The sequence below is a fragment of the Sus scrofa genome, chromosome 3 (assembly GCF_000003025.6).
Source record: "Sus scrofa isolate TJ Tabasco breed Duroc chromosome 3, Sscrofa11.1, whole genome shotgun sequence".
Taxonomy (NCBI): Eukaryota; Metazoa; Chordata; class Mammalia; order Artiodactyla; family Suidae; genus Sus; species Sus scrofa.
This window is the reverse complement of record NC_010445.4, coordinates 107,517,921-107,541,212: the sequence shown is the minus strand read 5'-3', so window position 1 is coordinate 107,541,212 and position 23,292 is coordinate 107,517,921. Positions and strand designations below refer to the sequence as shown.

The 23,292-nt window shown below is 39.6% G+C and overlaps 1 protein-coding gene across 2 annotated transcripts; it reads right to left on the bottom strand.

Annotated features, from left to right (window-relative positions):
* On the bottom strand, positions 7,709–20,572 carry DPY30 (dpy-30, histone methyltransferase complex regulatory subunit). 2 transcript variants are annotated; one of them, XM_005655249.3, is made up of 5 exons: positions 20,372–20,566; positions 20,201–20,272; positions 20,067–20,114; positions 12,370–12,512; positions 7,709–8,046 (listed from the first exon to the last, which is right to left on the bottom strand). In XM_005655249.3, exons 2-5 carry the CDS (start codon positions 20,234–20,236, stop codon positions 7,974–7,976), a joined length of 300 nt encoding a protein of 99 aa, XP_005655306.1. In that variant the 5' UTR covers positions 20,237–20,272; positions 20,372–20,566; the 3' UTR covers positions 7,709–7,973.

The window sequence follows — 23,292 nt, the reverse complement described above, 5'->3', positions numbered from 1 at the left end:
AAGTATCAGGAACAAAGAATGACTTTAAAATTATACAAGAATCACAACTAAGTAGAATACCTTTGACCTCCGAGGAAATGTTGTTATGAAATACTTACAAAACTAGGAAGAGAGTAAGAAAGTTTCATACCCTCAATGAAAGACTTGGGGTTAAACCTTAAAATTGTTATATCTGAATTTCATATTAAACAGATTCCCCAGCAGAGTCCAAAGCAAACAACTGACTGCTTAATTTTCAAATTTTCCTAGTGTCATAATAATAGTTTGTTTTTGTTTCTTTTTTATTTTAAGGTAGTATCCTGTTTCTACCCCTCCTGCCACCTTTTTCGACTTTAAGGCCTAAGGATCTTGTGTAAGATGCCAGTCCTAAAACCTGGTCAACAGTGGAACTTCTGATTTTCACACCTTTTTTATACACTGTTTTTAAGCTAAAAAGAAAAAATCTCCAATCTATATAGTTCTTTTTTTTTTTTTTTTTTTTTTTTTTTCTGGCCTTGCTGGAGGCATGCAGTTCCCGGGCCAGGGATTGAACCTGTGCCACAGCAACAACCAGACCCACAGGGGTGATAACTCAGGCTCTGAAACCCGCTGAGTCATCAGGGAACTCTTTATTCACTTTTTGACCCTTTCACTTCACCACTAATCTGCCCAAATATTAGGATATTATGCTACACACACACACACACACACACACACAGGGCAAACAGTCAATTTAGGGATTAGAGAAAAAGAAGAGCTGAAGCTATTTCCCCGGTACTCTTCCTGGAGCACCAAAACTCACTGATAACTGCTGAAATGATAAACTTTTCATTGTAACTGTCAAGAAAAGGAAATTGATATGGTGTACAGACTTGATAGCTCTGTCACTCATGAACTAATATCTAGCCACTTAACCTTTTCAACCCACAGTTTTCTCATCTTTCAAATCCAAAGAAGGTAATATCTAACTTACAGGATCACTGTGAGAATCATTAAGTAAGGTACTAGAAAACAACTTATAAACTGTTGTTTTAAATGTTTATCATTATCCCCTCCTCCTAGCAGTAAACCTAGGTTTCACTCCAAACTAATAGTCTCATCTAAAATTAAGCTCCCCTCCTATTAAAATGCTCAATTGGAATCTTTTTCCCCAAAAGATTTTTCTTACTGATCAAACTCAGCAAAGACCACAATACCAAGCAAAGTGAAAGATTAAAGGATTTTCTATTTCTAGGATGTTTTTAATATCCCATCATTATTCCTCCTGTCCATCTTATTCTGGCTACATTATTCAAGGAAAGACTCTTGAAAAAAGTAAGTTGAAACTATTCACTTACCTACATCTCTCAAATTAAGGAAAATCCATATAATTCGAAATACATCATATCCCAGAAGAAGCCCATTGGGCAATACTGTACAATTCTCATGTTATTAACAATTTCCATTATATCCACCAGGGATTGGGGCTTGACACTCCATAAATATCATCCATAGTAAGGGGCAAGGAGGAAATGTTCATTAAGAGAGTCCTTATGAAGCACAGACTTCAAAAACTAAGGCACCCATGGGGGAGGGAGTGGGTTGGATTGGGAGCTTGGGGTTAATAGATGCGAACTACTGCCTTTGGAATGGATTAGTAATGAGATCCTGCTGTGTAGCACTGGGAACTATGTCTAGTCACTTAGGATGGAGCATGATAATGTAAGAAAAAAGAATGTATACATGTATGTGTCACTGGGTCACCATGCTGTACAGTAGAAAAAAAATTGCACTGGGGAAATAGCAGTTAAAAAAAAAAAAAAAACTAAGGCACCCAGAACCCAACATTAATAACATATCTTCTGGATGTTCACTGGTGGCATAGTGGTTAAAGGATCCAGTGTTAGCACTGCTGTGGCACAGGTTCAATCCCTGACCCAGATGTGGTCAAACAAACAAAAAAATGAAAACAAAATAACTTCTAAAATAGCATGTCAGATAATCACTGCATCAGTCTGTACTAGCCAACAACTAGAAACAACCAAAGTGTTCATCAATGAGACTTGTTAAATTAGGATATATCCATACATACACACCCATTAAAAAGAACAAGGTAGCACTATATACTAGTATGGGAAGAGCTAAAAAAAAAAAAAAAAAATGCAAAACCAAATTGCATAAAAACATGTAAAATATGCTACCTTTTATACAAAAACACTTTTCTAGAAGGAAACAACAAACCAGTAAATCATTATTTGTGTGGATGAGGGACAATGATGAACAAAATATTTAACATTTTAATGTACATCTTTATGTATCTTTTGAATTTATACATATACATACACCACCTATACTGAAAATAATTCATTTATTATTTATTAAATAATTTATTAGGCTTGATTTTTTTGAGTCTATATGCCAATATTAAATTGACCATTTTTATTTTTATTCTTTTCATTCCTTTTCTTTTTTTTTTTTTTCCATTGGCTAACACCCACATGTGGAAGTTCCCAGGCCAGAGATCTAACTAGCGTCACAGCTGTGACAAGACCAGATCCTCAACCCAGCAGGCCACCAGGAAACTCCAAGTGGACCATTTTTAGATTTTACTTAAACACAACTGACAGCTTGAAGAGTTCTGTAATTATTGAAACTCCTTTAGAAAACATATTCTAGAATGATACCACAAGGTTTTGAAAAAAATCAAGGTTGAGAGAAAAGGTTAGAATAAAGATGTTCTTTTGATTTCAGTTAACACTGGTATACTAACCTAGTATCAATCCACTTGTTTTCTGCTTTTTCCCCTTTTTTAGGGTGGCATCTATGGCATAAGGAAGTTTCCAGCTAGAGGTCAAAATTGGAGCTGCAGCTGCCAGCCTATACCACAGCCACACCAACATAGGATCTAAGCCACATCTGTGACCTATGCCAAATCCTTAACTCGCTGAGTGAAGCCAGGGATCAAACCCCCATCCTCATGAATACTAGTTGGGTTCTTAACCCAATGAGCCACAATAGGAACTCCCTACTTTCCTAATTTAAATCCAGAGATTTTAAACAAGTGGATTCTCAGTGATAGAATTTACACATTTCAGCTTTTTTTTTTTTTTTTTTTTTTTTTTTTTTTTTTTGGTCTTTTTGCCTTTTCTAGGGCTGCTCTGTGGCATATGGAGGTTCCCAGGCTAGGGCTTGAATCAGAGCTACAGCTGCTGGCCTATGCCACAGCCACAGCAACACAAGATCCAAGCTGTGTCTGCAACCTACACCACAGCTCAAGGCAACACTGGATCCTTAACCCACTGAGGAAGGCCAGGGATCGAACCTGCAACCTCATGGTTCCTAGTCAGATTCGATAACCACTGCGCCACAACAGGAACTCCTACATATTCCATCTTTTATCCCTCGTTGCTATTTCACCCAATGTATCAAGCCTCCAATTTGTTAATGCCTTTTTGGAACCTACTCCAGGAAAATACTTTTTAAGGTTACAATATTTTATGCTATCCCTACAACCATTCAATTATGTTGCTAATAGGAAGTTATCAATCTTTTTTTTTTTTTTTTTTTTTGGTCTTTTTTAGGGCTGCACCTGTGGCATATGGAGGTTCCCAGGCCAGGGGTCTAATCGGAGCTGTAGCTGCCAGCCTACCCCTAAGCCACAGCAACGCAGGATCCAAGCCCTCTCTGCAACCTACACCACAGCTCACAGCAACACCGGATCTTTAACCCACTGAGTGGGGCCAGGGATCGAACCCACAACCTCATGGTTCCTAGTCGGATTCATTAACCACTGAGCCATGACGGGAACTCCAGGAAGTTAGCAATCTTAAAATTTCTATACTTATGCCTAAATGAGATTTAAACAAAGGTTCAATATTACTCCCATAGGTTCATCAGAATTAGAATTAGGTTATCTCCTATCCAAATTATTTCTCTGTTTTTCAATTCAAGGTCACTATATCCTTTGGGAATCTATTCTTTTTTTTTTATTTTATTTTATTTTTTTATTTTTTTATTTTTTTTTTGCTTTTTAGGGCCACACTTGCAGCATATTGAAGTTCCTAGGCTAGGGATTGAATAGGAGCTACAGCTGCCACTCAACACCACAACCACAGCAACGTGCAATCCAAGGAGCATCTTTGACCTACACTACAACTCACCGCAGTGCTGGATCCCCAACTCACTGAGTGAAGCCAGAGATTGAACCTGAATCCTCATGGATACTATTTGGATTCATTTCTGCTTCGCCACGATGGGAACACTTAGGAATCTATCCTTGATTTACTTACTCTACTGGTCCTCCCATTTAGCCACCAACCAAACTTAAGAATTCAGGGAGTTCCCGTCATGGCGCAGTGGTTGACGAATCCGACCAGGAACCATGAGGTTGTGGGTTCGGTCCCTGCCCTTGCTCAGTGGGTTGAGGATCCGGCGTTGCGGTGAGCTGTGGTGTGGGTTGCAGACGTGGCTCGGATCCCAAGTTGCTGTGGCTCTGGCGTAGGCTGGTGGCTACAGCTCCGATTAGACCCCTAGCCTGGGAACCTCCATGTGCCACAGGAGCGGCCCAAGAAATAGCAAAAAGACAAAAAAAAAAAAAAAAAAAAAAAAAAAAAAAGAATTCAGAAGTTCCCTTTGGTGGCTCAGCAGAAACAAACCTGACTAGTATCCGTAAAGACACAGTTCAATCTCTGGCCTCACTCAGTGGGTTAAGGATCCCCGATGCCATGAGCTGTGGTATAGGTTGCATATGCAGCTTGGATATGGCGTGACTGTGGCATAGGCTAGCAGCTACAGCTCCAATTCGACCCCTAGCCTGGGAACTTCCATATGCCGCCACAAGGCAGCCCTAAAAAGATTAAAAAAAAAAAAAATAGGAAAAGAAAAAGAAAGTATTCTATTTCCTGAGCTAGGGGAGTTAGTGTAGTGGATATTCATCAAAGTGTACACCCATTTTGTATATTTTTTTCTATATGTACATTACCTAGCTCAAGAAACAGGAGTTCTCGTTGTGGCACAGCGGAAACGAATCTGATTGGGAACCATGAGGCTGCAGGTTCAATCCCTGGCCTTGATCAGTGGGTTACAGATCCGGCATTGCCGTGAGCTGTGGTGTAGTTCAAAGACATGGCTCAGATCCCAGGATGCTATAGCTGTGGCTATGGCGTAGGCCAGCAGCAACAGCTCCAATCAAACCCCTCGCCTGGGAACCTCCATAGGCTACCAGTGTGGTCCTCAAAAGACAAAAAAAAAAAAAAAAAGAAAGAAAGAAAGAAAGAAATAGAATACTTTCTGTTTGTTTTAATGGCTGCACTTGTGGCAAATGGAAGTTCCTAGACTAGGGATCCATTCAGCCACAGCTGCCTGCCAAAACCACGGCCACAGCAACACCAGATCCAAGCCACATCTGCAACCTACATCACAGCTCATGGCAAAGCCAAATCCTTAACCCACTGAGCTGGGCCTGGGATGGAACCTGCATCCTCATGGTTATTAGCTGGGTTCATTACCACTGAGCCACAAGTGGAACTCCTAGATCAATAGTTTTAAGTTTTAAAAAAAGCTGTTCAGTGTCATTCATGATTGCTTACCATGGCTCACTATTTTCAGCTACCAGCTAGATAAGGAGGGCTTCTACTATACACACATAAGGGCACTCTGATTTCTCCCCCAAAAGAAAAATTTTAAGCATACCTGAGAGCATTATCGCAAAAGGTACTACAGCATTAAGGAGAGGGAGATACGATAGCATTAAGCCAGGTTTGAATCCCGGCCCCAAACTTACTTCCCCTGCAACCTTAAACAAGTTAACCAAATTCATGTCAAGTATTTACTATGGTGCTTGGCACATGGTAAATGTTCAGTGAGTAGGATGTGTACTACCAGCAAAAGACATGCCTAGACTCAGCCCTTACTAAAAAAAAAACTATCAATTTTAAGATTAACCTGGGAAGTTCCCGTCATGGCTCAGCCGTTAATGAACCCGACTAGCATCCATGAGGACATGGGTTCCATCCCTGGCCTCAATCAGTGGTGTTAGGGTGAGCTGTGGTGTAGGTCGTAGATGCGGCTCGGATCCCATATTGCTGTGGCTCTGGTGCAGGCCGGCAGCTACAGCTCTGACTGGATTCCTAGCCTGGGAACCTCCTCATGCAATGGGTGCGGCCCTAGAAAGACAAAAAAAAAAAAAAAAAAAAGATTAATCTGAGCCTTATCTTGAAGATAATTCAATAGAACACTAGAAGTAATGCAGCACTCAGCAGAATACTGGGTTACTTCTAAGTGGTCAAACCCAAAGGTGGTGTCAGAATGCTTTAAGAGTTTTTGTCAAATTCAGAAGTCCAGACTATTTCAGTTGAATCAGGCTCTCCAGGGTCCAGACATGCACAGATACATAGATACAGATATAGATATATAATACAGGGATATAATTTATATACTATATATAGATATAGATATAAAAGTTCCCCAAGTTGTTCTGAAGTGAATCACTAGTGAAGAACTGTTAAGAAGGTGAAATTGTTGATGTTTTAATAAAAGACTGCCCAATTAGTACTTATTCAAATGTTAAAGTATCACTAAAAAGACATGGGCAGATTAATGTATAATTTAACCAAATAACCAAGTGACAAAATAAATTTAATGAAATTAATGCTCACAAAAACTCCCAATATTTCCAGGTTTTTCCTATTCAAACCTTTAGCTCATAGCATTAAATTTCTAAATTTGCCTTCACATGTTTAGCTTGGAGACATGTCTTTAATATGCTTCCAAAGGAGGGTTTCTCAACCTTAGCATTACTGACATTTTGAGCTGGATGATTTTGGGGATAATGGGATGGCAAGCAGTCCTGTGCATTGTTAAGATATTTAGCAGCATCCCTGGCCATCACCCACCACGAGTAAAACCCCACCTTATATCAGTTGTGACAATCAAAATGGTTCTGGACATCACCAAATGTCCCTTGGGGAAAGGGGCTCAAAATCACTCCCAGTTGAGAAACCATTGCTCTAATGAATGTTTTTCCTTCCTGGCTCTCTTCAGACAATTTTCTCTTTTCTAGTGCATTATCTCAATTTCTTCATACAGGATAAATTAAGCAGACCCCCAAAAAGAACTGGCTGGTATTTTTTACTGCAAAAAAGAAGCAATATGTTAACCAGCACAAGTACTTCTCACTTAGCTACCAGCAACACACTGAACTAGTAGAATGAGACTTGGATGCCTGTTCAAATACCTACCAGCAGTGTGGTCTTGAGCAACTCACTTAACAGCTCCCAATCTGTTTCCTCATCTGCAAAATGGGAATAACAATATCCACTTTGCACAGTTGCTGCATCAGAGATAATTTAAATAAAAAGTTGTGCCTGACACATAGCAGAATTACAATAAATGATAGCCATTAAATAAATGACAGCCAAAAAGGGTGATACCATTGAAGGATATCAAATACCCTCTGCAATGCTTGTGATAGTACTCCAACTTTATTGTGCATTAGGATCACTGTGTTGTCTGCTAAAAACTGAAGATGCACAAATCCCACTTCTAAGAGGTCTAAGGACAATGCTAGGAAAAAATGGCTGGGTTTTTTTTTTTTTTTTTCTTCACATATTCTACTTGACTGGTGTATTTTCACACTGTGGTAAAACTGCAGCATTCTAAGACACTCTAAGCAATCTAATGAATCAGTAATACATGAAAACAATAAAACCATATAAAGCATTTGTCATACAAAATAAAAACTACTTTAAAATAATGTTTTAACAGTTTATTTTGAGGGTCATTTTAAAAACAAAGATAAAGACAATCTGAGAAAAATTGCACCGAATACACTCATTAAATAGTATGTGATTAAATCAATAAGGGACGTATGTTTTTCTCTGTAATTCTGGAAATAAGTTCTGCTGTCATGAAGGTTCTTATACTTCCAAGGGAGGGGGCAATCATGGCAATTAAAGCTGCCTCTTAATCTTGTAAATCTACAGTAGAAACCAAATTGTTCTGTTCTTCCCAATGAGTCAGTTTCGATCTTCAAACTGTGCCTTGTTTTTTAAAAGATATGATGCTAGAAATTCAATGGGATTTGGTGGTCTGTAAGGGAAAAGAAATCCAAAATGTAGAAATTTATATTCGAGATATGCTTATTTAAATGTATTGTTCCATAAAGAAAACACAACTTTTTCAGTTTAATTTCCATTTTATACTCAAAGGCCATTTATAGTAAGTATGGTAAATGACACGGGCAAACAAATTAGACAACAACATAGTTTAAAGAGACAAATTTTTCTACGGCTTAAATCTGGTTATGAACTCAAGCTTCAAAAGTTCATTGACAACTGGATGATGACCCCAGGGGGAAAACTGATTTGAAGGAGTCACAAAGGTGGCTTCTGGGGTGCTCACAATATTCAGTTTCTTTTCTTTTCTTTCTTTCTTTCTTTCTTTTTTTTTTTTTTTTTGTCTCTTTAGGGCTGCACCTGTGGTATATGGAAGTTCGAAGGCTAGGGGTCAAATGAGAGCTACAGCTGCCGGTCTACACCACAGCCACAGTAACGGCCAGATCTGAGCTGCATCTGCGACCTAAATCACAGTTCGTGGCAACACCAGATCCTTAACCCACTGAGCAACGTCAGGGATCAAACCTGCATCCTCAATGGATACCATCAGATTCTTAACCCACTGAGCCACAACAAGAACTCCAGTAATCAGTGTCTTTTTTGTGTGTGTGTGCCTTTTCTAGGGCTGCTCCTGCGGCATATTGAAATTCCCAGGCTAGGGGTCTAATCGGAGCTGTAGCCACTGGCCTACGCCATAGCCACTGCAACGAGGGATCCAAGCCGAGTCTGTGATCTACACCACAGTTCACGGCAACGCCAGATCCTTAACCCACTGAGAAAGGCCAGGGATTGAATCAGAAACCTCATGGTTCCTAGTCGGATTCATTGACCACTGTGCCACAGCGGGAACTCTGAGTATTCAGTTTCTTGATCTGAATGCGAAATATGTGAGTATGTTTGGTTTCTGAAAATGCATCAAGCTATATCTATGATATATGTAATTTCTTTTTCTTTTTTTTAGGACCACACTCATGGCATATGGAAGTTCTGAGGGCAGGGGTTGAAACTCAGCTGCAGCTGCTGGTCTACACCACAGCCACAGCAAGGTGGGATCTGAATCAGATCTGTGACCTACATCACAACCCAGGGCAACACCCGATCCCTGACCCACTGATCGAGGCCAGGGATTAAACCCACATCCTCATGGATACTAGTCAGATTTGTTTTTGCTGCACCACCATGGGAACTCCCATAATTTTCTAAGTATTATCCTTTGATAAGAGTACAAAACCAAGGAGTTCCCTGATGGCTCTGTAGGTTAAGGATCTGACATTGTCACAGCTGTGGCTGTGGTTACTGCTATGGCTTGGGTTCAATACCTGGCCAGTGAACTTCCACGTGCCTTGGGTGTGGCCAAAAAAAAAAAAAAAGAGTATGGAAACAATATATTTTTGTTTTGGAAATGGATACCATGGCTAGATGAACTCCCCAAGGGACTAATTAAGGAAGCAATACTCACTTGGACAATAAGCTCTGTTATGTTTCTTATTAGAAAGTCACTGGTATTGTGACTTCAGATATTTAAATCACTAATAATTATAATGTTGCCACTACACAGCACACCTAAAAAGTTAAGCACTTTTTAAAATTAAAAGGTGGGGGGAAGGGGAGTTGGAGGAAGGTGGTCAAAAGGTATAAAATTCCACTTGAAAGTACTAGGGGTGTAATGTACAACATGATGACTAAAGTTAACACTGCTGCATGATACATGGGAAAATTGTGAAAGAGTAGAACCTAAGGTTCTCATCACAAAAAGCAATTTTTTCCTCTTCTTTTTCATGTATTTATGTGATAATAAATGTTAACTAAACCTGTGTAATAATCATTTCACCATATATGTAAATCAAACCATTATGTTGTATATCTTAAGCTTATATAGTGATGTATGTCGATTGTTTTCTCCAGAAAACTGGGAAAAAATTTTTAATAAGATAAAGAGGTGTTGGGAGTTCCCACTGTGGTAAAATGGGATTGGCAGCATCTTGGGAACGCTGGGATGTGGGTTCGATCCCCTGTTTGGCACAGTGGGTTAAGGATCCAGTGGTGCCACAGTTGCAGCTTAGGTTGCAACTGCAGATCGATCTGATTCCTGGCCCAGGAACTCCATGTGCCATGGGGTGGCAAAATAAATAAATATAAATATAAATAAATAAATAAATAGAGGTTCATTTCATATTTATCACTTTCACATATGTTATTCTTCTGATAAAATAAGTGTGAAGATGACAAGTTTATTTCTATAAACCCTACTATAAAAAGGAATATTTAGAATTAATTTACAATGATCTTAAAATGTCTCTTAGCACTTTAAACAGCCTTTTGAGCTAACCAGAAACAAAGCTCATCACATAATATTTATGATTAATTTGATGAATTATTTTGCTAGGACACCTTACTTAAAAAGTGTATTTACTCAACTATAATAGACAAAAATCTTTAAAAAAATTATATTTACTGGAGTTCCCATCATGGCTCAGCAGAAATAAATCTGACTAGCATCCACGAGGATAAAGGTTCGATCCCTGGCCTTGCTCAGTGGGTTAAGGATCCAGCACTGCTGTGAGCTGTGATGTAGGTTGCAGATGTGGCTCGGATCTGGCTTGCTGTTACTGTGGTATAGGCCAGCAGTTACAGCTCTGATTTGACCCCTACCCTGGGAACCTCCATATGCTGCAGGTGCAGCTCTAGAAAGACCAAAGAATAAATAAATTGTATTTACTAACAGTACATTACTTAAAAACATCTTCAAATTTTTTTCTTCTATCATTTAAAGTAATATTTAGAATTTCTAATATATTGGCCTTCTTTAGAGAAGGGATTAAAAACATATAAAAGATGACCATATTTTAACTGACAGTAGAAGAGCCAAGACATATCTTGTAGTTATACATAAATCCTACTTTATAAATATAACAATCCAAAATAAATATTTAATGCTTATTTTGTTTTTAAATTTAAAACTAAGTAATATCCCTTCTCTAAATCAATAACTCACTCTTAGTGTAAGATAAGGCATTTCCTTCAAGTTTCTTATGAAGTTATGTCAGTTTGCTACAGTGTTCTTTATCAGTCTTCGGGAAACCGTAATTTAAACCCAATAAATGCTGACTATGTAACTTACAAAAAATTTCCTATTGGATTTATTTATACAAAAAGAAATTAGGTAGAATTACTGGGGAAAGACATGTACAGAAGAGAGAAAAACTGTAATCTTGCTAACGAAGAAATAAAAATTAAAACAACTTGGCCAAAGAAAAGTTTATAACACTCATGCTGTTGAGGCTGTGATGACACTGGAAGAATACAAATGAGAAACTTCTTGAGAGAAATATGATGCTATTTGTTAGTCACCATAAAAATAGTCATGTCATTTGAACTAGCAAACTAACTCTCGTTTACTCATCTTAAGAAAGTAATTAAACAAAAGCAAAAGGGTATATGCTGCAGCACAATGGGATCTTGAGAGCACTGGGACACAGGTTTGATCCCTTGCCAGGCACCGAGGGTTTAGGATCTGCCGCTGCCACAGCTGTGGCTTAAGTTGCAACTGTGGCTTGGTTATGATCTCTGACCCAGGAACTCCATATGCCTTGGGGCAACCAATAAAGGGGGGGAAAAAAAAAGCAAAAGGGTATGAAAACAGATAAATTGCATGGTGATCGATAATAATAACAAGGGAAATTGGACCTATATGTTCAACAACAAGAAACTGGTTGAGTTAATTGTAGTATTACTCTAATTTTATTACAATCATACAGGCTCTGTAGAGATATGAAAAAAAAGTTTTATGTTATACTTTGAAGTAAAAAGGAGATATAAAATTACATGAATACCAGAGTTCCTGTCGTGGCACAGAGGAAACGAATTCAACTAGGAACCATGAGGTTGTAGGTTCAATCCCTGGCCTAACTCAGTGGGTTAAAGATCCAGCGTTGCCATGAGCTGTGGTGTAGGTTGCAGACATGGCTCAGATCTGGCATGGCTGTGGCTGTGGTGTAGGCCAGCAGCTGTAGCTCCAATTAGACCCTTAGCCTGGGAACCTCCATATGCCACGGGTGCAGCCCTAAAAAGGAAAACAAAACAAAACAAAACAAAAACATGAATACCATGATCACAAACATGCATATAATCTAAGACTAGCAGACAAATAAGTGTCTGAATTGAGATTAATGCTGACTTCTTTAAAAAAATTCTTTGTATGGTAAAAAAATAACTATACATAACTAATGATATTTCAACTAGAGAAGTTTTATTTTGCTTTTTCTCATAAGTCCATTTAAAGACACTACTACCTTACCTTTCCTTTGCAAGCACAGCAAGTCCTTGTAATAAGATAGGCACAACTGTCTGATCCAGATAGGCACGAGTTGGCAAAGACTGGAGGTCCACTTTCTGTTTTGATGACTTTTCTGCATTAATTTTCTCATTTTCTACTATCCTCTAGTGAATTAAAAAAAAAAGCATGAATATTAAAAAATAACTAGACTATTTTGCATGCAAAAACCAAAATTAATGGAAATATAACACTAATAGAAAAGGTAAATTGGGAGTTCCCGTTGTGTCTCAATGAGTTACAAACCTGACTAGTATCCATGAGGATGCAGGTTCGATCCCTGGCCTCGCCTAGGGGGTTAAGGATCTGGCATTGCCATTAAGTTGTGGGGCAGGTTGCAGAAACAACCTGGATCCCGTGTTGCTATGGCTGTGGAATAGGCTGGCGATCCTATGTTGCTATGGCTGTGGTGTAGGCTGGCAACTGTATCTCTGATTCGACCCCTAACCTGGGAACTTCCATATGCTGCAAGTGCAGCCCTAAAAAGATAAAAAAAAAAAAAAAAAAAAGAAAGAAAGAAAAGGTAAATCAATGACTAGAAAGCTGGGATTGAACTGCAAATCTGCCAAAATAAAACCAGACCCATCTCTAAATTTCATCCCATTATTATCTAAAGGCACCATAATATCTCATTCTTTTAATGTCATTTCTCCAGATCCTACACTTTTTCTCTTTCTTTCTGCCATTTTAGGAGTAAATACAAGTCCTTTTTTTCTTTTTTCATGAGAATACCTTTATACAGTATGCATCAAAATATCTGGACACAACACTAAGTAGTGCTTAATCACTGTGAGAAAACTAGACCTGTTTAAATTCTTTCATCACAGATAGCATCCTCTCAGTTTGATACTAATATGACTTGAACACTTCTGGGGAGTTCCCTGGTGGTGCAGGAGGTTAAGGATCCAGTTGTCACTGCAGCAGCTCTGGTCACTGCTATGGTGCAGGTTGGCTCCAGGGCCAGGGAACTTTCACATGCTGCAGGTACAGCCAAAGCAAACAAACAAGCAAACAAATACTTCTGTAACACTTGCTAAACTCCCCTCTTAATAGAGAGCATGCTTCAGGCTCAGAGACTTCAACTGGCAAAATTTATTAGCAATGTTTCATATTCATTGATTTCATTTTTGTGGTTACCCTCTACTACAATGAGAGTATTTTCCCACTTACGTTACTTTCTTTTGGACACACCCACAGCATGCACAAGTTCTCAGGCCCACTGAACCCCAGCCACAGCTGTGACACAAGTCACAAGTGTGACAATGCCAGATCCTTAACCACTAGGCCACCAAGGAACGCCTATGTTTTTAAACAAATGTAATTATGATTTTCAAAAGTAAACAAATTTAAGAAAAAAATATCAATAGTAGCCAAAAAAGCATAAATGATTGATACAGAATAGATCATATTTAAATGATATTTAAATGATGTTTAGGAAATGATGACATATACCCCCTACTCCTAAGAGTCCCCCAAATTCTGGGCATTTCGTATAGATTCATCTGACCTCCAGAGTAGCAAAAACTACTTTACTGAAAAACTTTGCCACCTTCTGAAAATCTACCATTTTAGATTTTTTTTTCTTTCTAGGGCTGCATCTGCAGCATATGGAAGTTCCCAGGCTACGAGTCGAACTGGAGCTACAGATGCCAGACTATGCTACAGCTACAGCCACAGCAATGCCAGATCCAAGCTGAATCTGTGACCTACACCACAGCCCACAGCACCACCAGATCCTTAACCCACTGAGTGAGGCCAGGGACTGAACCCTCATCCTCATGATGTTAGTCACGTTCTTAACCAGCTGAGCTACAATGAGAACTCCACCATTTTAGAAATTCTGAAATAACTGGCTATCTCAAAGACAAAACACTACTACTAAAAGCACTTTCATTTAAATGAACTTTTCCCCAATTATACTCAAACTGGATATGAGTCAATAATAAAAAAAAAATTCTACACAATTTTTTAAGAAAATTTTATTTTGTAAAAGGTGAGAAAAAAACTTTAGGCATATAACTACAACATACATGGTTTCCCGAAATACTTTCCAGAACTATGTCAGGTACTTCTAGTTTTGTTTATCTTTTCAATCTAATTTTTGGATTTAATAAAAATAATTATCTAGACATTTAATGTATGAAACAGCCATCTATTTGGCCATGAATTAAGAAATTTATTATCTATCAGTTAATTGCAACAAATACCCATACACGATTAAAACTAGTGAGTTACATGACATTCCGGTGCCTTCCTTCACTAAGGAACAGCAATGCCTAAGCAACTGATAGATCCTATAATAAACTCCTTGACCAACTCCTCTCATTTATTTCATTTAGACACTTACTTTATATCCACTATGTGCAATTGCTATGCTTAATTTTACTTAGGTCAAAATCCTGAATTAATCTGGAAAAATATACAGTTAGCCCCTGAACAACACGGAGGTTTGGGGCACCAAACCTCTCTGCTCAGCCAAAAATCCACATATTACTTATAGTTGGCCTCTCTTACAGTCCACTCCTCCATATCTGTGCTCCATTACCTACAGTTCCATATAAAAAACAAGATTAAGCTTTTAACAGTGCAGAACAATGATCACAAAAATGGGGGGAAAAAAATGAGATGAGGCCTATGACTGCCCCAGCTTACTGCATCCTACTTGGAGAACTTATACAATGAAACCCAGGGAGAAGGAACCCAAGCAGACCCTCTCAGTCTCCCTAAATTGAGAAGACAGAGTTTAAAATTGAAAGAGACCAACTGAACCAAAACTTGCAGGGCAGAGTACTAAAAAGGAGAGTTTCACAGAGAGGAGAGGTGCACAGAAACAGACTAAGAGATTGCCTTCCAGCCTTCAAGTGAGTACTTCTCAGAGCATGATTGTGAAGAAACTACCCAAGGCCAGGGGAAAAAAAACACTTGGGGAGTTTCCTCATGGTACAGTGGGTTAAGGATCTGGCACCGTCCCTGCAGAGGCTCATGTTGCTGCTGTGGCACAGGTTCAATCCCTGGCACGTGAACTTCCACATGCCACAGGCTCAGGCAAAAAAAAAAAAAAAAAAAAAAAGGGATCTGAGAATGGTTAACTAGTTTGCTGGGTGGGAGGGTACCAAAAATACAAAGAAACTACCTACATATCTTTAAATCTTGTTCCAAAGCCTCCCTCTATGTAACTATGCTAATAAAAGCTAACATTGTCTTTTTTTTTTTTTTTTTTAAGTGCTGCATCTTCAGCATATAGAAGTTCCCAGGCTAGAGGCTAAATTGGCGGAGTAGCCACTGGCCTGCACCACAGCCCTAGCAACACAGGATCCAAGCCGAGTCTGTGACCTATTCCACAGTTTGAGGCAATGCAAGATCCTTAACCCACTGAACGAGGCCAGGGATCAAACTCATGTCCTTAGGATACTAGTTACCAGTGAGCCGCAACAGGAACTCATAAAAGCTAGTATTAAAAAAAATAAAAAAGAAAAAAAAACCTTGGAAAACGCAGGATACATAATCTGTGGAACTCACACAGGTCAGGAGTAGTTCATGTTCCTGTGACCCAGAGGGGGAAAACTCAAAATGAATCACTGGGTAGAATACACAAGAGGAAAAATTAAGCCTAAACTAAAGGCTCGTCTGGTCCCTAAAAAAGCTTAAAGGCAAACCTCAAAAGGATCAAACTGTTTCCAAGAAATTTAACTGTCCTAGAACAAAGTTCAAAAATATCTGGGAGTTCCCATCGTGGCGCAGTGGTTAACGAATCCAACTAGGAACCATGAGGTTGCAGGTTCGATCCCTGCCCTTGCTCAGTGGGTTAATGATCCGATGTTGCCGTGAGCTGTGGTGTAGGTTGCAGACGCGGCTCGGATCCCGCGTTGCTGTGGCTCTGGTGTAGGCCGATGGCTACAGCTCCGATTTGACCCCTAGCCTGGGAACCTCCATATGCCACGGGAGCGGCCCAAGAAATGACCAAAAAAAAAAAAAAAAAAAAAAAGACAAAAAGAGAAAAAAAAAAAATCTGAAGATATATAAAAATTACCAGTACTCGACAAGATAAAGTCCACAATGCCCAGCCTCCAATAAAAATTACCAGATGGGGAGTTCCCTTGTGGCACAGTGGGTTAGGGATCTGGCATTGTCACTGCAGCAACTTAGGTCACTGCTGTGGCACAGGTTCAATCCCTGGCCTGGGAACCTCCACATGCCATGGGTGAGGAGGAAAAAAAAAAAAAAAAAAAAAAAACAAAAACCCAAGACAACCATAATCAAATTATTTCAAACCAGTAAGAAAATCTTATTTTTTTTTTTTTTGGTCTTTTTGCCTTTTCTAGGGCCGCTCCAGCGGCATGTGGAGGTTCCCAGAATAGGGGTCCAATCGGAGCTGTAGCTGCTGGCCTACGCCAGAGCCACAGCAACATGGGATCCGAGCCTTGTCTGCGACCTACACCACAGCTCACGGCAACGCCAGATCCTTAATTCACTGAGTGAGACCAGGGATCGAACCCGCAACCTCATGGTTCCTAATAGGGTTCGTTTCCATTGTGCCACGACGGGAACTCCAAGAAAATCTTAAAAGGCCAGGAATTGTGGCTCAGTGGGTTAAGAACCTGACTAGTATCTATGAGGATGTGGGTTTAATTCCTGGCCTCATTCAGTGGGTTAAGGATCCATCATTTCCAAGAGCTGCAGCATAGGTCACAGACATGGCCTGGATCTGGCATTGCTGTGGTTGTGGCACAAGCTGGCCGCTGTAGCTCCCATTCGACCTTAGCCAGGCAACTTCCATGTGTTGCACCTATGGCCCTAAAAAGAAAAAAAAAAAAATCTTCAAAGGACCAAGAGAAGACAACATGGAGAAGCAGAAATAAGAATGATAGCATACTTTTCATAGGAAACAATATCAACCAAAAGGCAGTGGAGCAAATCTACACTCTGCAAAAATACCTCAAAAACAAGGTAAAATAATTACCTTTTAGACATTCAGAACCTTTAAGAATTCCTTATCAGCAAACCTCCACCACAAGAAATATTAAGGAAAGCCCCTCAAGAAGGAAGGGAAATGATACCAGATGGGAAGCTGGATCTACACAAAAGAATGGGGAATCCAGAAAAACCATATGAATAAATATGAAACACTCCTTTCTATTACTGTTTAAATCTCTTTAAAGAGAATTGATTTTTTGTTTTTTTAGGGCCACGCTCGCAGCATATGGAGATTCCCAGGCTAGGGGTTAAATCGGAGCTGCAGCTGCCAACCTACTTCACAGCCACAGCAATGCCAGATCCGAGCCTCGTCTGCAACCTACACCACAGCTCACAGCAACACCAGATCCTTAACCCACTGAGTGAGGCCAGGGGTCGAACCTGTGTCCTCATGGTTACTAGTCAGATTCATTTCCACTGAGCCATGAGGGGAATTCCAATAACTGACTTCTTTAAAGAAAAAAACAAAAGTAATCAATTGAAGGGTTATAACATATACAGAAGTACAGTATATGATAACAATAGCATAAAAGCCAGAAGAGAAGAAATGGAAGGATACTGTTGTAAGGGCCTTACACAATACATACGGTACCATTTGAAGATATTATATGATACCATTTGAAGGTAACTTGTGGGAAATTAAACTTTCATAGTATAAATCCTAAAAAAAAAAAACTAAAAATGTATAAGTCAATAAAGGAAATAAAATGGAACCATAAGAAATCAGCAGCAGCTGTAGAGTAGTGATTTCCAGACTTAGAGATATCACAAACAAATTAAAGATAAAATAATATAGACGTTCTCTGGTGGCCTAGTGGGTTAAGGATTCAGCATTGCCACCACATGGCACAGGTTCAACCCTGGCGTAGAAACTATTGCATGACACGGGCACAGTCAAAAAAAAAAAATACACACACACACACACACACACACATTGCAATAAATGAAGTCTTGCTAACTTTATTTTACCTAGTAAAAACTTAGAAATAAATAAGCATAATTTTTTACTTTACTATCAACATTAACACATAAAAGAATGGCATTTTAAAATTCTGAAAAGAAAACCAATTACCAAATAATGTATCATCATCAAACAATCACTCCACTCTCATTTTTTTTTTCTCACTTTACCATGGAAATTGGTCTGAGAGTTTGAGTAAAAGCATTCAGTATCATTGCTCTACTGTATCATGGCTCTGCCTCCATATATAAGCACCATCAAGGAAAGACTGTGCTGATGCCTAAAAAGAAGTCTCTTAAATGACTAAAACACTAAATGGCGTAGAATATCCTCACCTGATTCAGCATAGCAGTTCAATTAAAACCTGCCTATGGGAGTTCCCGTCGTGGCTCAGGGGTTAATGAATCCAACTAGCATCCATGAGAGTTTGACCCCTGGCCTCGCTCAGTGGGTTAAAGGATCTGAAATCGCCATGAGCTGTGGTGTAGGCTGCAGACGCAGCTCGGATCCCACATTGCTTTGGCTCTGGCTACTGTGGCTCTGGTGTGGGCCAGCAGCTACAGCTCCAATTCAACCCCTAGCCTGGGAACCTCCAAATGCTGCGGGTGAGGCCTTAAAAAGACAAAAAAAAAAAAAAAAACCAAAAACCAAAAAACTGCATATGAAAAGAGATTCACTTAAAAATGGTATCAAATCAATAAACATTCCCAGCAATTTTACAGACAGAGTAGTCACTCCACATGCCAGCAAACTCTAGGACTTGGTCAAGATCAGCAATTTAATTTAATCCCACCTCAAAAATGTCAACCTGCCTAGGTTTAACACACAGCTCTAAACTTACCTCCTGGTGACCTTAGACAAGTTACTCAACTTCTCTGAGCCTTGTAATACAGGCTGAAAATGTTAAGTTACTTCGAAGTACGCCTGGTACATAGTGAAAGGGCTAAATATGTATTAGCAGTTGTTACTATTATTACTCTGCTTGGAAATGCTCCTACTCTCATTTATCCAAACTTAATTACTGATAAGGTCATTTTTTTTTTTTTTTGTCATAAAACACACACATCTTTAGAAACTCTTTATTTTCTTAGTCAAGCCCACCTAGGTCTAGTTAATTCAATTGTTTCAGCATCTATTCACTCATCTACAAAGTAACTTTTACTATTAGATAGCAACCTCTTAGCACATATATAAATAGGCTTTATAAAAGTAACCTTCTTTTGCACTTTTTTTGACATGTACTCTTTGAATTCAGACTAACCAACCATGTAAGGTAAAAAGAGTGTCTACTCTCTGTTATAGCCGCCAACACCTACTACTGACATCTGTAAAGATTCAACATTTACTAAAAGTTGACTTCGCCAGCACACAATTCTAAAAAAACAATGGGTTTCTTAATTCTGATGTGCAGTTTTTCCAATGCAATATTCCAACAGATGAACTAATGGCCCCCCAAAAAACAATTCTTACAGTCTCCTTTAGTAATGTATGTTTACTTCTCTAAATCATTTTCGAAGTCCAACCTCTCAACTCTGAGCTAATTTGTACGTCTGCACACCACGAAATAGAAGTACCACTAATAAAACGAGCTGCCCATAATATGATACTACTTGGTTCACGACGATAAAGTTTTCCTTTGTGCAAAGCAGCCCGGTAAAAATAGGTCCCAAGTCTTCTCCAGCTCATAAGAGACATAAAGATACGGCATAGGAACTGGGCAAGTTACCTCGACATTGTCCGTGAGACCGTACTCAGAATGGGGATTTTCTGCAACCTGGAAAACAAATCACAGGTCACAGAAACATCAGCCACTCTTTCTTTGCCGCACACGGCCACCCTGAATCCAGGGCCTCCTGGTACCTGCGTCTGTCCCTCCAGCATCTGCTCTGGCTCCATGACGGACCCTGCAAGTCACAGTCCCCGGATACCAGTCTTGGAAAACAAGAAAAACCGTAAATTACTCGGGAGATTTCAGACCAAGACTCCAGGATGCAGTCCAGCCCAGCCCCCGACCCCGCCCCTCACCCCCACCTGGGCGCGGGAGCACCCGGCGCAGTAGGGGAGCAGGTGAGACAGTCCACAACTGAGTGCCCGCATCAGGTCCGGAAGCTCCGCGATAATCGCAAGAGCCGAGTAGAGGTGGGGGAAAGAGGAAAGGGGAAAGGGAGCTGATTACCCGCGCCCAAGACGTTCGTTCCCAAGAACCCGCACCGCACCACCAACTCCCAGCACAAACCGCTTCCGCCGTAAGTGACGGCAGTAGCACGACTGCGGCGCCTGCGCAGAACTCCCCAGCGGCCCCGGGCTGGGAGGGACCCATACGGTTCTGAGTCTACCATGCCCTCTGCTTTTAGTGGAGTCATGATCAAGGTGTGCCTCCGAGATCTGCGAAAGAATCGCTCCTCGACCTGCCTACCCAGAGCAAGCGCCACCCCAGCTACAGATACAGTAACCAGGCCAACTGGAAGGGGTTCGGTCGGCCAGCCCTCGGTGCTGCCTGAAAATTTCTACCAAAGCTCTGCCTCGAGAAGCCGAAACCACTTAACTTACTGGATAGTTCTTGCTAGAAAAATCACAGACCCAAATTCAACAGTCTACGAAAGAATATCAATGTTTTACTCTAAAGCCAAAGTTGAGGGAAGAAACAATGTTTAAGGGTTTCGTAGTAAGCTTTTATTCAAGTCCTTAAATATGTGAATAGGCACTGTTAGTGCTACTTTACATTTGTATCAAGGTTAGCAATGTGCAACTGGCTTTCCAAACTGTGATACTGTTGATACTATTGTATTTTTTTAACAATGGGTTTTTTGGTTCGTTTCGTCTCTTTGCTGTTGCTGAGGCGTGTGGAAGTTCCTGGGCCAGGGACCCCACGCCTGCCACAGCAGCAACGCCAGCTGCTGCAGTGACACTAGATCCTTAACCTGCAGGGCCACAAGGGAACTCCAATAGTATTGTTTTTGTAAAAATACAAAAGATAATTTGCCTCCCAGACACATTTGCAAGCAACAAACAGGATCTAGTAAATTGGATTGTTTTAATTCCAATTAGTTCCACTTATTTTATGTAAATATAAGTGATACATTAAAGTGCCTGCCTTAGAGTCAATAATCACATTTGTATCTGCACTTTATAACTTGAAAATTTTAAATTTCATATAAACTATTTGGTTACTAAATTATGGCATATCCATAAAATAGAATAAAGCATGACACTAGAAATATGGAAATATTTGTGATTATAACATTAATATGTTTTAAGGTAGAATACAAAGTCATTTTACTACTCTGTAAAGACTACACGACTAAAAATCTAAAGTAAATAAAATGTGTTTAGGAGCTGGACTTGTAAGTACATTTTAGGTACATTTTAAAAGTTTTATAATGTATACTTGATTAGTATTGTGATTGGTAACATCTACCATATGGCATTTTGGATTTTTCATGTAGTACTGATATGTTCTGAACATATGTAGAACTGATGCAAAAATGGAGATGCTTATGTACAGGATGTAGAAACTGACTGGTACATATGTGAATTCAAAATGAGATTAAATGTTTTTCAAGAATGGTAAATGTAATCTAGTAAAACCAGAGAATAACTAGGAAAACTAAAGAGAATAGTTATGTATATTTTTTTGTTTGTTTGTTTGTTTGTTTTTTTGCCATTTCTTGGGCCGCTCCCTCGGCATATGGAGGTTCCCAGGCTAGGGGTTGAATCGGAACTGTAGCCACCGGCCTACGCCAGAGCCACAACAACGCTAGATCCGAGCGGTGTCTGCAACCTACACCGCAGCTCACGGCAACGCCAGATCGTTAACCCACTGAGCAAGGGCAGGGACCGAACCCGCAACTTCATGGTTCCTAGTCGGATTCGTTAACCACTGCGCCACGACGGGAACTCCAGTTATGTACATTGTTATATATAGATATCTCCCAATACTTAGTAAGCACTCAATAAAAACTGCCAGGGAGTTCCCTTTGTGGCTCAGTGGTAATGAACCCAGATAGTATCCATGAGGATGTGGGTTCCATCCCTGGCCTCACTCAGTAGATTAAGGATCCCACGTTGCTGTGGCTTTGGCATAGGCTCCAGCTGCAGCTCAGATTCAACCTCTACCCTGGGAACCTCCATATGCCCCAGACGCAGCCCTTAGAACAAAAAAAAAAAGGCACAAGTTCAACCCTAGGCCCAGCACAGTGGATACAGTGTTAAAGGATACAGTGTTGCTGCAGCTGCAACATAGGTCACAGCTGTGGCTTGGATTGCATCCATAGCCCAGGAACTTCCATATGCCATGGGTGTGGCCATTAAAAAAACAAACAAAAAACCTTCCAAATTAAAATAAATAAACAACAAAAAACAAAACAAGAAGAAAAATTTAGGATAGGGATCTTATTTTATATATCTTTATGCTTCACATAGTGCCTGGTACATCATATTTACACAGCATATATTTAATTGATTCATATTCAAAATTGGATTTCAATTAAGTAACTGATACTACTGGGAAAAGGACAGAATATGAAAATGATTGCTGAAGGAAATAGCACAGAAAAATTAACTATAGGCCAGGTTTCTCTCAATCTAGAGAAAAGTTATTAGTGTGGTTTACAGAAAAAGCTTCACTCAAGTTTTTACATTTACAACATATTAATTGAAACATTCAGAGAACAGGCCATGGCAGCAGAGAGCAGGGCAAACAGTAAAAATAAAAATAAATAACTGCTGGAAATTGAAATAGCAAGAAAGTATACGAAATAACACATTCAAAATACTGCAAAAAGCTGGTTTGATACGAAATTTAAAATTCTAAAGAGGATGGCCCATCATTAAAACAGAAATTTGCAATATGGAGAGTGTGACAAATTAAAAGAAAATTAAAAGAATGAGAACAACATTGAACTCTTTTTTGGGGGGGGGGTGTCTCTTTAGGTCCCCCCCCCAGCATATGG

What these genes read in the sequence shown, in the direction of transcription:
- DPY30 (XM_005655249.3), bottom strand. Translation starts at nt 20,236, where the DNA reads ATGGAGCCAGAGCAGATGCTGGAGGGACAGACGCAG. An exon ending in TGCTGGAGGGACAGACGCAG is followed by an intron (nt 20,115 to 20,200) that starts GTACCAGGAGGC and finishes TTTGTTTTCCAG; the next exon opens with GTTGCAGAAAATCCCCATTC. An exon ending in GCTGTGCTTGCAAAGGAAAG is followed by an intron (nt 8,047 to 12,369) that starts GTAAGGTAGTAG and finishes TTTCCCTTACAG; the next exon opens with ACCACCAAATCCCATTGAAT.